Below are 16,406 nucleotides of genomic sequence, written 5' to 3' on the forward strand. Positions count from 1 at the left end.
CTTTGTTGGTGGCAGGGGACCCATGGAGTCAAGAGAGTTAGTTGATTCGGGATGCTGAGGACAGCTGGCTTTCTTGGTCTAGGCGGTAGCTATAGAGGTGTGCTCAGATGCAAAGACAAGTATGGAGGTTTCTGGAAGTGTGCAATGAAGAGTTTTGTTAAGACCCAAATGAAAAGATACGGGAACAAGAAAGCAGAGATGGGGCAGGAGCAGGCTGCCGTGGTCAACAAGAACCTCTCCACTTAGACCACAGGATTTGGGGGTGGGGTGCTCAGAAGTCTGAGAGAAACCAGAATACTGGTATTCAAGGATCTTTCTGAGGCTGGCGCTGTCAAAGAGTCATCCCATCACCCCACAGACTGGCCCCTGCCACTCCAGCCCGAGTCCACTCACACAGCAGCAGAGCAGTGGCACCTTCACTTCTGAGCCAGGCACCCCCAGCTGCATCCCTGGGAATGCTGAGCCGCATGTGAGCTCCCTGAAATCTTGAAAACTCCCCTTCTAAAAAGAGAATTTTCCACCATGAGGTGGTGGCTCACAGCTTTAATCCCAGCACTCAGGAGGCAGAGGCAGACAGATCTCTGTAAGTCAGCCTGGTCTACAGAGACAGTTCCAGGACAGCCAAGGCTATACAGAGAAACCCTGTCTTAAGACAAACAAAACATGCCAACAAACAAAAAAGAACTTTCCAAAGTTCCAATCCCCTTGAAGAGGAGCAGGGAGAGAACAGGCACAACTTTGTGAGCATTCTCTTTGGACAGTATGCCTGAGGAACTCATCGCACGGCGTGGGGAAACATGAGCAGTTAAATGTATTCAATGTCATGACACACAGAATTGAAGCATAATTGCCCCTGAGTGCTCGGCAACCGGAAAGCACTTGTCGCAGAAATGGAGGGAAATTTATGCTAGGAAATGGAAGCAGCTGTCAGAAGTCTGATTGCAGTGTGAGTGGTGCCTTGACAAGAAGGCTTAGGCAGGGCAGGCACTCCCACCCTGCCATCTTGACTCCCACTGAAATGTCACCGAATCAAAGACCACCATCCAGAAGGTGGGGAACCGTCAATTTTCCTGCCGTGGCGAGTGGCCGCATGTGGGAGGACTTGCTCTTACCGATCATGTGGTTGGCAACGTGGATCTGGATCTCTCTCTCATTCTCGAAGGTCATCTGGCACTTGATACACTGGTACGTCTTTTTCTGTTTGGGAATGCGAGAAGAGGAAATATCAGGTAGGCAGAAAGCCAGGTTCCCAATGGCCTGGCTCAAGATGTCCCAGAGTGGCTTGGCCTCTCCCAGGCATCCCTGCCCACTCTCTTCCCACCTCCCTCCAGCTCTAGCCTCTTCAGGGCATAGGCCACCTTCCTAGGGGCTGCTCCCCTACTGTGTGCCGAGGTCAACGTTCCCAGGAGCAGAGGGGGTTTGCCCGCTTATGCATGTTAATGCATTTGTCCACCCGCCCATCTGCAAATACCCCCACCACTCCAGTTTGAGCATGGTGCATCCTGTATGATCTCTAGCATGAGAGGTGAGATTTGGGAAAGAGCTTGGGTCCTAAGAGTGCTGGCTTGATGGATGAAGTAGTTCCTTGACAGATTCATATATGACGGCATGATGTAGTAGGAAGTGGGGTCTAGTGCAAGGAAGTAGAGGCCAACCCCAGAATAAAGTATCTTGTCCCTTCTTCCTGCTTCCTGTCTGCCAGAAGGTGAGCAGTCTCTGGCACATGCTCCTGCCACCATCATGTCCTGCCTCACTACAGGAACTGGAAATACAAAGCTATGAAACCCTGGAATGAAAGCTCTGAGATTGTAAGCCAAAAAAAATATGACTTTTCTCTCCTTTCCCTGGTGTCTGTCTATCACACACACACACACACACACACACACACACACACACACACACACACTGTTGGGACGCTGCTCCCAACAGTTCTAGTACTCAAGGATGACTCAGAAATTGTCAACTGTCCTCGGTAGACTTGGCCAAGTGCCTGAAACTGGCTTACAGCACAAGGCAGAAAAGTGGAAACCAGCATGTTTCCAGACTCACAGCTCAGCATGAGTATCTGTGAGACCTGCCCCATAGGGACAGAAGTGACATACCTGTCATACATGGCTATGGGGCATTTTAAAAGGATATGGGCAATAACAGGGCTGAGTATAGCCAAGATTTTTAAGAAACCACTGTAGTTTCTGAGGTGTTAGTGCCTCACCCTTGGAAAAGGTGACAGACTTCTAACCTCATGGCTAAGGGACCTCATGGCTACAAAGCTAGGATGAGTCACCAGGGAGCTCAGTGCCCAGCTCCACCCAGGCTCCATCTGCAGGCTCTCTCATGGGGCAGCCTTTCCATCTCGGAGAACTCAGTTCAGTGTCACAGCTTTTGTAAGAAGGCTTCTGTTCCCACCCCAGGGCGAGTCTAGGGCCAGTTAGCCCCCCCCAGAGGATGCCCAGAACACACTGCTGGGTCCTGACTGAGTGACTCATCTGCTCCCACCACTCCCTGAGCACCCAGAGGGCAGGAATGTGTGCTGCCCATCCTGTGGGGCAGCACAGACTCACAAGCAGCACTTGCCGAACACATGAGCAAAATTACTGAGCAATATGCAAAGTGCTGTGTTAGCCTGGAAGGGACTAGAAGAACAAGAGATGATTTGTGTATCCTGGACTCCTACCGCCTTAAGAGCCTGGCCGGAGGAATGCCTTACAATCATTTAACCTTTGTGCTGCTTTGTTTAGCTGTCCCTCCCATTTTAAGGCCCATATGGAGTCTTTCCACCCAGCCCAGGCTGTCCTCAGACTCATGATTCTTCTGCCTTAGCTCACGAGGATTGGGATCACAAACTATCCTGTTTATCATCACCATCACACCTAGTGTGCTTAGCTTCTATTGTGACTACAATTGAGGCCATGAAAACCTGAACGAACAGATGGATAGATGGATGGAAGCTGGAGCTTGGAGTTCCAGTGTTAGTGCCCCCGCCCAGATTCCAACATGTCCTTCTGATGGTTCCCAAGTGTTTCAGGAGACACGGGGTTCAGTGTGTTCCTAGTCAGGCCATGACACTGGTCCCACAAGCAGGCACTCAGCTTGGAAAGGCCCCAGGAAGAGCAGGCTAAGTCTCAGAGAGTGGATTAAGACAGGGCTGCAGAATCTTGACCACTGTAAGACCATGGGGACGGAGGTCTTCTGAGGAAAACACAACTCCATAGGCCCTATCTCAGCTCAACTCCATGTTCATGGAGAAGAGGCAGGCACCTTGACCTCTCTGCTATCAGAACCGTTCATTCTGTCTTGAACATAAACTACCTGCTCATCCTGACAAAGGTGAGAACACGTACGCCCTCAGCTCTCACTGGAACCCTGATGCCCACACCTCACCCTCCCTAGCAGAGGCCCAAGTAGTGTATGTGACAGAAGCACAGGCACTGAATAGCCAATATATCGAGATCCATAAGTGCACACGCACAACTAGAGTGCAGACAAATGTACACACACACACACACATGCACGCACGCACGCACACACAGGCTCACCAGAGACAACGCTTCCAAACTTGGCTCCAATATCTACTGGGTCTACCTTTCTTCATTAACATCCCAGAGAAACCACTGTTTCCTCCTCCTCCTCCTCCTCCTCCTCCTCCTCCTCCTCCTCCTCCTCCTCCTCCTCCTCCTCCTCCTCCTCCTCCTCCCCCTTGAACTTAGACCACACTGGGGGACATAACACAAGACAGAACTTGACATTCAGAGCACCTCTTGTCACAAGGCCCTTCTCTAGGGGCAGTCCAGAAACACCAGAGCTGAGGCCCAAGGCCTGTGGCCAGGGGCTGCCTCGCCAGCACAGGCCTGACCAACCTTAGGACAGAAGGAATCTCACCCCAGAAAAGGAAAGAAAAGTGAGGGAGGCAGGGAGGAGGGGGCTGGGCCCCCGGGGAGGGAGAAGAGTCAGCCCCAGAGTGTCCATCACCGTGCTCCCACTCACTGAGCAGCCACAGGCGCCAGCGGAAAATACTGCATCCCCACTCCCCTTTCCTACTCCACACTGAGGAAAGAGACGCTGCGCTTCCACAGGCCCTACCGCTGGCTCCAAGACCCATGCTGTAAGCAAGGGGACTGGGACTCCCTGCCAGTCAGCCTCCCTCCCTCCCTCCCTCCCTCCAGAGCTACTTGTTGAGCTCCTCTGCTGGGCTCCAGGGCCCAGGTGTCTCTGAACAGTCCTGGTCTGTGGGAGAGAAAACTGGTGTGACCTGAGCATGGACTTAATCCTCCCACTTGGAAATCCGTTAATTTTCTGTAGAACAGGTAAAGGGAGCACCCAGGTGCTCCACCTAGAATGGAGCCGCCCCAGGACCTGATGAGGCAGTGAGGCCAGAGGTCTGCCCATGTTGGCTACAGGTGAATCGATTGTTGTTATTACTTATGAACTGGGGGAGCTAGAAACCTCAATGCTTCACGCTCCAGCCGACAGCATCCTCAGCCCCACAGGAACCCAGTCCTCTGAGATCTGGTTGCTATGGATACACTCCCAAGGGTCCCAGCCTTCCAGCCCCCAAGCCCCTGCACAGCCCCCAGAGTCTGCTCTAACATGAGTGAGTCCTGGGGGAAGCGAGGGGTGGGTGAGCAGACAGCTGGGTCCCTGGCCCCAGGCGTGCCCAGACAGGGGGCGAGGTCCCGGGGGCAATGGCTAGAACGAGGAGGTACCTGGGCTTTGTCTAGATCCTTTCTGCAAGAGGTCTCTCTGTTTGGACCTCTGGGCTGGCACGGTGGGATTTTCAGCCTGGCACCACTTGACTGGACCTGAGGACAGGGAGGGAAAGGCCTGGGGAGGGACAGGAACAAGGCTTCCAATCTGCCTCGTGCGCATTCCTGGCTACTGTTTTACCTTTTGGAGCCTAGGGTTCCTCTACCAAAACACAGCCCCATAGTAAGGCTCTTGCTTACTGTTATGGAGACCAACCCTATCGCTGGGGGCCAAGAGAGATCCCCCTCATGTAACGGGTTTTCCAAGAGAGGTATTCAATGCAGGGCAGATTGGGGAGGTGGAGTTCCAGGAGCTCAAGATTTGGAGTTACCCAAAGCAGCTTCCTGGCCGTCAGAACCCTCAGGGAAATGTCGGGTGGGCAATCCAGGCTGCGATGCATTCAGAAAGGGCAACAGGAACTCAGTCACGCTGCCCCGGTATAAGAACAGGATTGTCCTAGACTCCATTCCTGCTAGCTGCATCCCCACGCAGGCTGGATGGGCCACAGAATGGCTGGCAGGAGTGACAGTCGAAGAGCATGAACTGTGAAAACAGCAGGATTTCAAACCCCGCCTCTGCTTCCTCATAGCTGAGGCCTGGGAAGCCAAGCCCACCAATCTGTGCTCAGGTCCTTTGTGAAAACGAGTGCTGGGAGGGGCCCGTAGATGACAGTGATCGCTATGCCCTTACCTCGGTCAGAGTGGACTGTAAGTGGGAGGGACAGCCCAACACTGTCACTCATGTCAGCCTCTGAGCACATGCAGAGGTGGGCACGGGAAAGGTTCCGCCACTGACAGTCAGGGCAGGGCAGGGTAGCTGCAGGGCTACCGGGGGCATCCATAGACACAAGGTGTTACTATTGCCTTTGCCTAAATTACTACCCTAGTGTCACCAACACTGTCACATTAAATGCTGCTGCTATGACCCTCCTGGCTTTACAGATGGCACTGGCCCACAGGGGCCAAACTACAGGAGGTCCTGGGAGAGAGAAATTTGCAGTCTAGTCCTCTTAACTCCAGGGACCTGCACTAGCCAGGACTAACTAGAGTGCCCCTGGTCAGCCAAGGCTCAGGGGGACAGAGCTGGACAACAAGACCAGTGTCCACACTCTGGTTCTCTGAGAGGTGTCCCACTGACCCTAGTTAGAGGCTCAACTCAACTGACAGGCCATGAGATAAAGAGGTGCCACAGCCTCCGAAGAGAGGCCTCTCTAGTCCTCCAATTTCCAATGAGTTTCACAGTTCTGTCTGTATTTGGGCATGGTTCCCTTAACCAGGTGTCTACAGGCGGGTCCGGTGGGCTCACTGGGCACCATTAGGCCCACCTATGACATGAGGGCTGGGCAGGAGGCTTTCCTTCACTCTCTCCCTCTGCCTCTCCCAACCCCAAATCTGTGCTCCTATCCTGAGACAAAACACCTCCAGCAAACACCCCATGCTTCAGCAAGCACCGTGGCAGGTGGCTTCCCCAGCCTGCCTCCCTATCAATGGCACCAGCAGCAGCCCGGGAGGGAGAGATACCCTTGAGACCTACGTGATACCTCCTCCATCTGGAAACACAACATAAATGTGGTGGGAATTTCTGGCCCAGGCTGTCTGACACTCAAATGCCATGCAGGCTACAACCACCTCAGGTGTTCACCAATCTAAAGCCCAGGTCCTAGTGGGCCCACACTTCTCTGCCTCTATCAGGGCAACGTGTTATGAGCCTATGGCTCTCCTGGTTATGTGAGTCTCAAAGGTGGGATCCACTCCTGGCTCACAGACACCTCCAAACATAAGGGGTGCTCAGCAGTTAAGAGCACTGGCTGCTCTTCCAGAGGACCCGAGTTCAGTTCCCAGCACCCGCATGGCAGCTCACAACTGTAACTCAAGTTCCAGGGCATCTGACACCTTCACACCAATGCACATAAAATAAAATTAAACAAACAAAAAACATAAGGGGCATGTCAGACAAATGTGACAACTGCATCAAACAATTGTTAATGATGGTATCAGAGCCATACCATACCCAGGGGTCTTCCCCACACCGTAACCGAACCAGCTACTATGAAGCTACCTATGCTACGCTGTCAGCAGAGGTTGTAGCAAGCATATACAATCCCTGCTGTCACTAGGATCTGTGTTCAGGAATCTAAGATTGAGAGCCCAGAGCTGTGAAGGGACTCACTCAAGGAGACACAGTGAGCCAGGAAGTCAGTTCACTGCAGATAAATAGCAAAGTAGGCAGGCGTCATAAAAAGGAACGTGTATCGTGCGTTAACCACTGTGCTGGACATACTTGCTTCATCTCACTGGCCCCTCCCAACAACTCTAGGAAATCAGGAGGATTGTTCTTCCCACGGTACAGGTGAGCTCTTGACAAACCAGTGACATGGGGCAGAGCAGATGCTCGTCACCCACATGGGCAGTGCTGCCTCTCTGAGTTTCTTTAAGACATACCACCAAGCAGAACACACACACAGGGCTGTCATTTCTCTGAGTACCCACTGATCCCCAAGGGAAAGAGGACAGGAATGACTGCCAGGCTACACTTACCCGGGGCACTGGTGACGTCTGGGCACCTTTCCGGGGCCCACTGGTCTCTGGCGTAAGATCGCGGTGGTCCACCTGCATGTGGCTCTCCAGGTCCTCGGCACTCTCGAACTTCACGTTGCATTCAGGGCAGCGGAGGCCAGCACAGGGCCGGTCAGCAGGTTCGGGTGGGGCTAGACCACCCACCTGTCCATTGGCACTACGGGCCATGCAACCGGCACATAGGCCATAGGGCAGCCCATTGACATCAAGCCTGACCAGGTCCTGCTTGCTACGGAACTCTTTGAGGCACAGGGCACACTTGTAGAGCTTCTGCAGCCCCTGGCCGTTGGGGGAGGACGCGGCCGAGCTGCCCGCCAGCTTCTGCATGTGGAAGGTGCCATGGATCTTGAGCTCCAGCGTGGAGGTGACAGTCTGCATACAGACCACACAGCGGAAGCCAGTGAGGGAGTTGCGCAAATCGGGGTGCATCTGGCAGTGCTCGATAAACTCCTCCTCACTCTGCAGGGGCATTTTGCAGATGCGACAGGTGCCTGTGTCCAGGCTCTTGCTGTGGGTCACCTTGTGCTCAGTGAGCGTCAGCAGCGAGGGGAAGCGCTCGCCACAGATGGGACACATGTAGTGCTTGGCAGGGCCCCTGTGCGTCTGCAGGTGTTCCCGGAGCCCGTTCTCCGAGAAGAAAGTCCGTGAGCACACGTTGCACTTGTGGCTGCCCTTGATGAATTCCGCCTTCTTGCGTGAGCCATCGTCCTCGCCAGGCCGGATGTTGTGGTCGCGAAGCCGGTGGTTCTGCAGCAGCACCTCCATGGTGTAGGCTGCACCGCAGATGTCGCAGCCGTACATGGGCTCCGACGCATCCACGTCATCCTCACTAGCCTCGTGGCTGTTCGGTGCCTCGGGGTTCTTGAGCAGCATGCCCTGCAGGTCAGCAGGCTCTGCCTTCTTGGTGGAAGTGGGGGGCACCCCGTTGGTCGTGCCGTTCTCCGCAGCCGCATCGAACACGCAGTGCTTCTCGCGCAGGTGCTTCTCCAGCAGGATGACGGCGTGGAAGGCCTTGCTGCAGAACCTGCAGTTGTACTTCTTGCTGTGTGTGGTGATATGACACTGCAGCTCCACCTCGGTGCTGAAGGTCTCCCCGCAGAAGATGCACTTGTGGGCCTTGGCCGGGTTGCCGAGGTGGCTGTGTTTAACGTGCACCTGCAGGTCGGCCTCCTTGCGGAAGTCCCAGTTGCAGGCCGTGCAGCGGTACATCTTCTTCTCGTTGCTGTGTTTCACGGCCAGGTGCACCTGGATGGACACCTTGGAGTCGAAGACCTCCTGACACAGAGTGCAGTGGTACAGCACGAAGGTGTGCATGTCCAGGAGGTGCTTCTGCAAGTCATCCACTGAGGAGAACTGCTTGTCACAGCTCTCGCAGACGTAGTGGGTGGACGTGGTCATGTAATGCACCGTCAGGTGCTGCAGCAGGGACTCCTGAGAGTCAAAGTCTTCTTTGCACTGGGGGCAGGCCTGCTTCCGAAGCAGCAGCTCCAGGTGCAGCTTCAGGTGGGTCTGGAAGCTCTCAAAGTTGGAGAACTTGAGGTCGCACTGATTGCAGGGATACTCGCCGTTAGAGATGGAGTTGGCACTTCCCGAGAGACGCTGCCGTTTGGGGGAAGACACCTCGACGTCGGAGGAGACCGGGCTCTGCTCTGCCTTGGACTTCTTGCTGTGTGCCAGCGGAATGTTCTTGTGGTTCTCTTTGATGTGCTTAGTGAGCTTCAGGATGGAGCCAAAGATAGGAGAGTTGGTACAGTAAGGGCAGGAGTAGACCTCCATGAAGGACTGTGTAGGCTGCACAACAGGAGACTCCAGCTTGGTGCTGCCTACGCTGCAGTGCGCCTGTTGGATGTGCTCCGTAAGTGAAGACTCCGTGAGGAAGCCCATGGAGCACTGGTTGCAGAAGAAAGCATTGTTACCGTCGGGAGGGTTGGCGTTGGGGCCACAATGCGAGACGCGGATGTGCTCCTGCAGGCTGTTGATGTCGGCGAACATCTCGGGGCAGTAGTTGCAGTGGAAGGCAGAAATGTTGCCAAATTGCATGACAGGGTAGGCGTGGCTCTTATGCAGCTTGCGCACATGCTCGTTGAGGTTGTAGAGCGTGGGCATGGAGTCTAGGCAGATCTGACACGTGTGGCTCTGCTGAGGTTTATCCGCGTGGATGGTCTTCAGATGGATCTCTAGCACAGCCAGGCTGGTAAAGTCCCGCTTGGAACAATAGGGGCAGCTGTAGACCACCTTGGACCAGCTCTGCCCATCATCCCGCATCTTCTTCTGCCCCCTCAGCGGCTTCAAGGTGGAGTCTGGCGTGGATCCGCGCTCCACAGAGGCGCTGGAGTCAGGTGTGGCACTGCTCATGGAAGCCACGCTGCCCAGCACAGGGTCGGGGCTGACGCTGTGATTGCTGGAGTCAGGCTGCCGGTGGCTGTCCAGGTGGCAGTACACGCCCTCCACAGAGGAGAACTGCTCGGGGCACATGGGGCACTTGTGTTTCTGGTTGGCGTGGGCTTGGTGGATGTGGGCGAGCAGCGTGCTCTCGTCAACAAAGACCTCGGGGCAGTGAATGCACTGCAGGTCCGCCTTCTCTGAGAGCTGTGGGTGGAGGGTAAGCACGTGCTTCTCCAGCTCCTCCGTCTGGCTAAAGGTGTCCTCGCAGTAGTCACACATGAAGTCGTCCTTCTTGGCCTCCTTCTCCGACTTAGCCAGGTGCTCCTTGTTCTTCTTATGGGCTTGCATGTGACTCTGCAGGGAGCTGGTGGAGGAGAAGCCGCGCTTGCACACGCTGCACTTGAACGGCTTGCTAGAGCTGTGGGTCTTCAGGTGGATCTTGAGGTGGTCGCTGCGGGAGAAAGCCGCCTCGCACTCGTGACAGTGGTACTTCTTGTCGCCCGTGTGCAGCTTGATGTGCCGGTCTCGGCTCCTCTTGTGCTTGAAGAGGCGGCTGCAGTAGGTGCACTTGAACGGCAGCTTGTCGCTGTGGATCTGCTCGTGCCTCTTCAAGTAGCTCAGGCGGATGAAGGACTTGTCGCAGAACTGGCAAGGGTACGGCAGGCCGGTGCCTCCTTCCTCTTCACCGAGGCCGAGGTCACAGCCATCCCCGATCATCTGCGTGGGTGACGCAACATCCTTGCTGGAGGGAGATGAAGCCACCCAGGAGAGCTGTGGGTCGTCATCACCATCTGCAGGGGAAAGGCAGAGGAGAGATTAGACGCAATTCCCAGGGCCGCTGGGAAGCAAGGACAGAGCCAGTTTCTCAACAGCTCTCGGCAGAGGCTGTGCAGCTGGCCAGCTGCTGCAGGGGAGGGCTGATGATGGGGCCGGAAGTGAGTGGACATGCCGGCCTTCCCATCCACAGAGAACGCAGCAGAGGGGGTAGCGGGGTACTGAAGGGAAGTGTCTGTTTCTGCGGTGACACCTGTCTGAGCCTGACTGGATGTAATACCCCCACCAGAGGAACAGCTCTCAGCCACTTCCCTGGTGGGGGGGTGGGAGGAGGGGCAGCCTGGACAAAGTCACCGGAAATGACCTCACAGACCATCAGTCCCATAGGCCAAAAGGAATCCAAGTCCCCTAATTCCAGCCACATCTGGGAATCAACTTCCAGCGGCCCTCAGCCCTTAGCCCCCAGGCCCCCAGTCTTAAGAAGAATCCTACTGGTCCTTTGGGCACAGGCAAAATTTAGCAAGAACAGAAAACGTCCTTTATTTTAACAGTCCCGCCATATTCATGGATGGGGGACTGGTGAAGTTGTTGTTTCTGGTAACAGACAAGACAGGAAGGGTGTAAAATTGCAGGGCTCCCAACATCAGACTCCAGTATGCAAATGAAGCAAGCCAAGGGCAGAAAGGAAGGCCTGAGGCACCCAGCCAGCGTCCCCAAGGAGTTATCTTCTTTGTTCCCAATCCCGACTTTATCCTACTCACCCAGAAGCCTGGGTGATAGCCATAAGGATGGACCAGGCCACCCAAGGTCAGAGCCCAGGGCTAGCAGCCCTTCACTCCATCTAAGGGACCCTATGCCCTCCGAGACAAGAGGGACTCCCCGGGCCCTTCCACCTCCGAGGGAAGCTAAACAAACCTCAGGGCTGGCCATTTCTGGGAAAACAAAGGCACACAGGACGCAGCAAATAAAGCCAGAGAAGTTCACAAAGCGCAGCGGGAGCTGGACAGAGCCAGCACGAGCAGGAATGTGTTCGGAGGCTCAAGTTTCTCATCGAGTGGATTTAGAACTTAATAATGAATGAAACAGACCACAGGCTGCTGCGGGCAGGGGAGAGACAAACAAAAGCCCAGATTCGGCTGCGCTGACCTTGTCTTGTGACCCCGACGAAAGAGACCAGGCCCCTGGCCACACTGCCAGCCTTCCAGCTCAGTCCTCAGAAACACCTCATAGAAGTTGCCCCTGACCCACAGGATCAGAAGAGGATAGAGAGCCACATACCGAGCACACACACACACACACACACACACACACACACACACACACACACACACACACACACGCACGCACGCACGCACGCACGCACGCACTACACAGAGCCCCCATCCCCATATCTAAGCACATGTGCTCTCCACACCTTACACATAGCTCCCTAAGCACACACCTAATCACACACACACACACATGCACTCCCACACTAACTCACAGGTACACTCACCCTCGCTTTAGTGTTGCATGTGCGTATGCAGCATGCAGACCAGGGTCACAACATTCGCATTATGGGTGCCACACACACTTATACTTAAACACACACCTCACACACAACTAGACCATCACAGACCCAGGGGTTCCTGGAAAGGCTCTCTGTAGTCACACTGCTGGTTCAACCTACCACAAGAGCTTATTCAGAAAATAACAAGAGCTGACTGGAGCGTTCCTCATAAGCGGCACTGAACAGGTCCCAGGCTCCCACCACAGCCCCAGCGCCCACCCCCCAACCCCAGCTTCCAAAGCATAAAGTTACCCCAGCTGGCACCACGGGTCCAGCTCCGCCTGATGGAGACTGCTCTTCCGTTCTGTGTCTCCTGGCAGCCTCCTCACCTTCAAAGCCCAGCACCCCTAGGAACGCCCTCCTGGAGTGAGGGCACCTTCTCTCCTGGGGGCCTCACATTACAGGCCCTTTGGCCGGGAAGGACGCAGCCGCTACCAGCTTCCTAGATTAGGCGCAGCGGGAGGTGCCTTATCCCTTGCCTATTAATTCCCAGCCTTTGCCAGCTGGGCTCTGAGGGGCACAGACAAAGGGACCCAGGGGAAGAGATGGATGGAGCTGGGACTTGCTTGGCCTCTGCCCACTGGCCGGGCTCAACTAGCTTGCCGTTATTTTGACATCTTAGCTCAGGAATACTCGAACTACCACAGAGCTCTCCCGTGTGCCCAGCCTCTCCCACCATCAGTGGTGGGACCCAGGGAACTGCCACTGTACAGATGGGGAAACTGAGGAGGACCCCAGAAGCAATGCTGACAAATAATGAGACGGCAGTGACAGGCTGGCTTCCCTAGTGGCAGACAACTGAGCTGACATTTCTACGGGCCACCCATGCAAAGCCCCCAGGGTGGTAGGCACCGCCATCCTTCTAGTCCTCCCTGGAAAGGTAGAATGGGATGGTTCAGAGGGTACACTTCAGGGAGAGGCCACCAACACCCAGAGAAGTCCCCAAGATGCCTGGTGAGCAGAGAAAGTGAACAAGCAGGAAGGTGAAACCAGGAAGACACTCTGCCCTTGGGACAAGCCTGAGCTAGCATGCCTACAACAGTCCTTGGTTCCTAAAACCTTCCTGCAAACTGATGACCTATGCCCCTGGCTTCCAAGCTCCCCAGCAACTCATCCATACCATGGGTGACACAGTAAATACACCTATAAAGAAGACCCCCTGAGAGAGGTAGATGAGGAAATTAATATGAATCCCATTCTAGCTCTGTTGGCATGTATGTTGCAAACAGATGCATCCAAAGACAGGGCCCACTCAGGACTGCCCCAGGCTGAAAGTGGGTGCCAAGGTCAATGTCAAACTGGCAAGCAAAGTCTCCTGAGGAAGTGGGAATGGACGCAGTCGCAATACAAAGACAGAGGTGCTAAACTGTATACTAAAATAAGCGGATGTTACAGCATGCAAATTATACTTCTATAAAACTGGTAAACAAAAGCAGTATTTTGCCAATAATAATTAATTCTAATTAGTACCACTAGTGCTATTTTTAGCAGCTACATCTATCGTTCATGTCCCACACGCCAGCCCTGTGCATGTCTGCTATCTCAATGAGTCTTTCGGCCTTCACGGCACCCATTGCTGGTGATCTCTAGGCGCAGCCCCATGTTTGAGGTGGGCGTGTTGAGGGCCACAGGGGTGAGCGACCTGCCCACCACACAAAGCTGGATGCTTCACAGAGTTGATGCCTGCATCTCCCAGTCAGGCAGTATTCTATTCTAGGCTAACATGAGTTGCCCAGCCGCCACCACCGCCACAAAGGGAATCATGACCTGCCCAGTTTGTGCCAAGGTACCCAGAGTTCACTGCGGGGCTGGCTGCTTGGCTTTATTTTCTGCAAACAAGTTTCAGAGCAAAAAGGGGAGTGCATTATTCTCCATCAACAAACTGAGCCACTGCTGAGATCATAATCATCCGAATTGAAATGAAAATAAGGCTCCTTAAAATGAAAGGGCCCAATCAGAGGCAAGGGGCATGTTGACATATGAAGTCCCAAACTGGCTGCCCTGCTTAGAACTGGCTATTCAAAAGTCACTCGGCCCTGGTGGTTCTCCGCCCACCTGCTCCGAGCGTTTTGCACTGGGGGCATCTAGCCAACGGCACCAGAAGAAAACTGGAGAGATGAGCAGGGGCCAGGGGAACCAGCTCCACTGAAATCACATGGACATCAGTGGAGGAAGGGGGCACTCCTGTTCCTCACAGTAGCAAACACCCTCCAAACAATGTCAGCACTAAGCGTGACCTCCCATGAGCAAGCATAACTACCCATAAGTAGCATGACCACACACCCTCTGGCAGGAGTGCAGAACGGGAAGGGAGGAGTGTGGAAACGGGGTGAAGGGTGTCTCAAGGTCCCTTTCCAGGTGAACAGTCAGGGTTCAGTAACAAGTAGGGTCCAGGGAAGCCTCACTTGCCCAGCTATCTTTCCATCTTCAGAGGAAGACTTCCTGTGAGCCAGACATTCTTCTGCGACTTTCCATGCATGCATTCAACCCTCAGCAGTCCAATGGGGTGGGCGCATTACTACTTCATTTCCATTTACAGGAGAAAACGATGCAGAGGCTGCCTTGCCCAGTGCCACCCAGCTGCCAGGCAGTAGAGCCAGGAAACAAACCTACTTAATCCCATTCAATTGGTGGCTTCATCCACAATGCTGAGATGGGAGAAATAGTGACAAATGCCAGCCCCTCAGCTGTTCCCTCCTCTAGAAGAAGCATGGTCAAAGAACAGAATGAGGAGAAAAATCACTTTCAAAATGGAGATTAAATTCATTTGAAAATGACTAATCCAGTAGAGAGGCCTGGAAGGAAATGGTTTCTAGAAGATTTCTGCTGTCTGCTGGAGGAACGAACGAACACACACACACACACACACACACACACACACACACACACACACACACCAAGCATAAAAGAGGAGGAAGTTTTGATAAAAATTCAATTAAGCAGGAAGAAGATTAACTGTTCTTTCGAATACATCTGCAGCATGAGCAAGTGAATCCCAGACTTGATGGTCATATGCAGAGACTGCCAGGAGGCTGGGGCAGGGTGTGACCACAGCAGTGCAACCGACTATGGCGAACGGCAGAAAGGCCAGGGGCACAGTCCATAGCTGCTCCCATCGGAGAGCATCCGGCAGCTGCTGCAGAGGTGCCAGGATCCAGGAGGGAGGGTGGCCTAGCCCTCAGATCCACAGGAGTGAGCTAAAAGTGATCATCCTGCCATAGGAGCACAGGCAGAGGAGCAAGCCACCCTCCAGCACCGGGATGAAGAGATATAACCCTGCAAAGGACTTTAGCAGAGACGCCTACTTCAGTAACAAAGGGGTATAGCCGAAGCCCAGGAAGTTCTGGATCTCCAGGATATTGCCAGGCTGAGAAACTCCATCCGTGTGAACAAAAAATGCAGTCAGCTGGTAATGCCTGTCACGAGCAAAGGAGCGTAGGAACGGAATGGTCTCAGGGCACTGAACAACTGGGAAAAGGGTCTCCCTGGGCTCCTCCTCTGCGAAAGGCTCCATCCATCCTCTGAGCACTGAGGCTTTGAGGCAGGGTCCCCCAAATCCTGCTGTCAGTGCAAAGACAAGCAGACATGAAAAACCCTGTGCAGCTGCACTAAGGTCTGAAGAGGGCTTGCCGGCCAGGTCAGCTCCGATCCCGGCAGACATGAGGCCTGCCCTAAGTAGACACAAAGCTGTCTGGGTATGCAGGAGAACCCAACTGTCTGTTCCCCAGAGCATGCAAGGCCTGCATGCATGCGCCGTAAGGCACACACACACACACTGCTTCCCACAGTCAGTCAGGACTGAAGTGAGTGGCTTTCCAGACACAATGCAGCGTGAACATCTGGGCACGTCCCTGCCTTCCTTCCAAGAAGCTTGGGACCCTGAGGTCTGCTGAAGCAAGAGCACTTGATCCTGGGAGTCTATGGCCCTGGTCCTCAGGGCTGCATGTAGCCAAAGCTGGTTGGCCTTAGAGACATCACCATGCCTTCCTGAACCAACAACACCCCTATACCAGGGGTGGCCTGGGCCACCTGCGGCCTTTTCCTGGAATTGCTTCCAGCAATCAGCAATGCAAGTTTTCCAAGAAGTCTGGAGCTCCCAGCACATAACCCTAGGTGTTTTCGTGGCTTTCCTGGGCAAATTAAAAAGGAGGGCACTGAGCCACTTTCAGGAGGAGCACACGAGACTGATAGCAGCTGGTAACTGTTCGCCTTCTATAACTTAGTGTTTCTAAGATTACGTACAGTTATGGCAGGAAGAAACGGAGGCTGGAATCTAGGGGAAGGGTCTTGACACCCCACTCCAAGAAGGGATGTTAACAGCCCATTCCCACGGAATTAGTATCTTCTATCTAGTCCTATTTCTTCAGCATGACCCAAGT

At 54.2% G+C, this 16,406-nt stretch overlaps 1 protein-coding gene across 2 annotated transcripts in view; it reads right to left on the bottom strand.

The window, feature by feature from the left end:
• Znf423 (zinc finger protein 423) overlaps positions 1 to 16,406 on the bottom strand; it is a 240,012-nt gene that overhangs the window by 112,430 nt on the left and 111,176 nt on the right. For both annotated transcript variants that reach the window (XM_021232478.2, XM_040735289.1), the window contains 2 exons: positions 7,281 to 10,495; positions 1,113 to 1,197 (listed from right to left, as the gene is read on the bottom strand). In XM_021232478.2, the coding sequence (XP_021088137.1) occupies positions 1,113 to 1,197; positions 7,281 to 10,495 (3,300 nt within the window). The remainder of the gene's footprint in view (positions 1 to 1,112; positions 1,198 to 7,280; positions 10,496 to 16,406) is intronic.

This window comes from Mesocricetus auratus, unplaced genomic scaffold (genome assembly GCF_017639785.1).
Source record: "Mesocricetus auratus isolate SY011 unplaced genomic scaffold, BCM_Maur_2.0 Super-Scaffold_100045, whole genome shotgun sequence".
Classification (NCBI taxonomy): domain Eukaryota; kingdom Metazoa; phylum Chordata; class Mammalia; order Rodentia; family Cricetidae; genus Mesocricetus; species Mesocricetus auratus.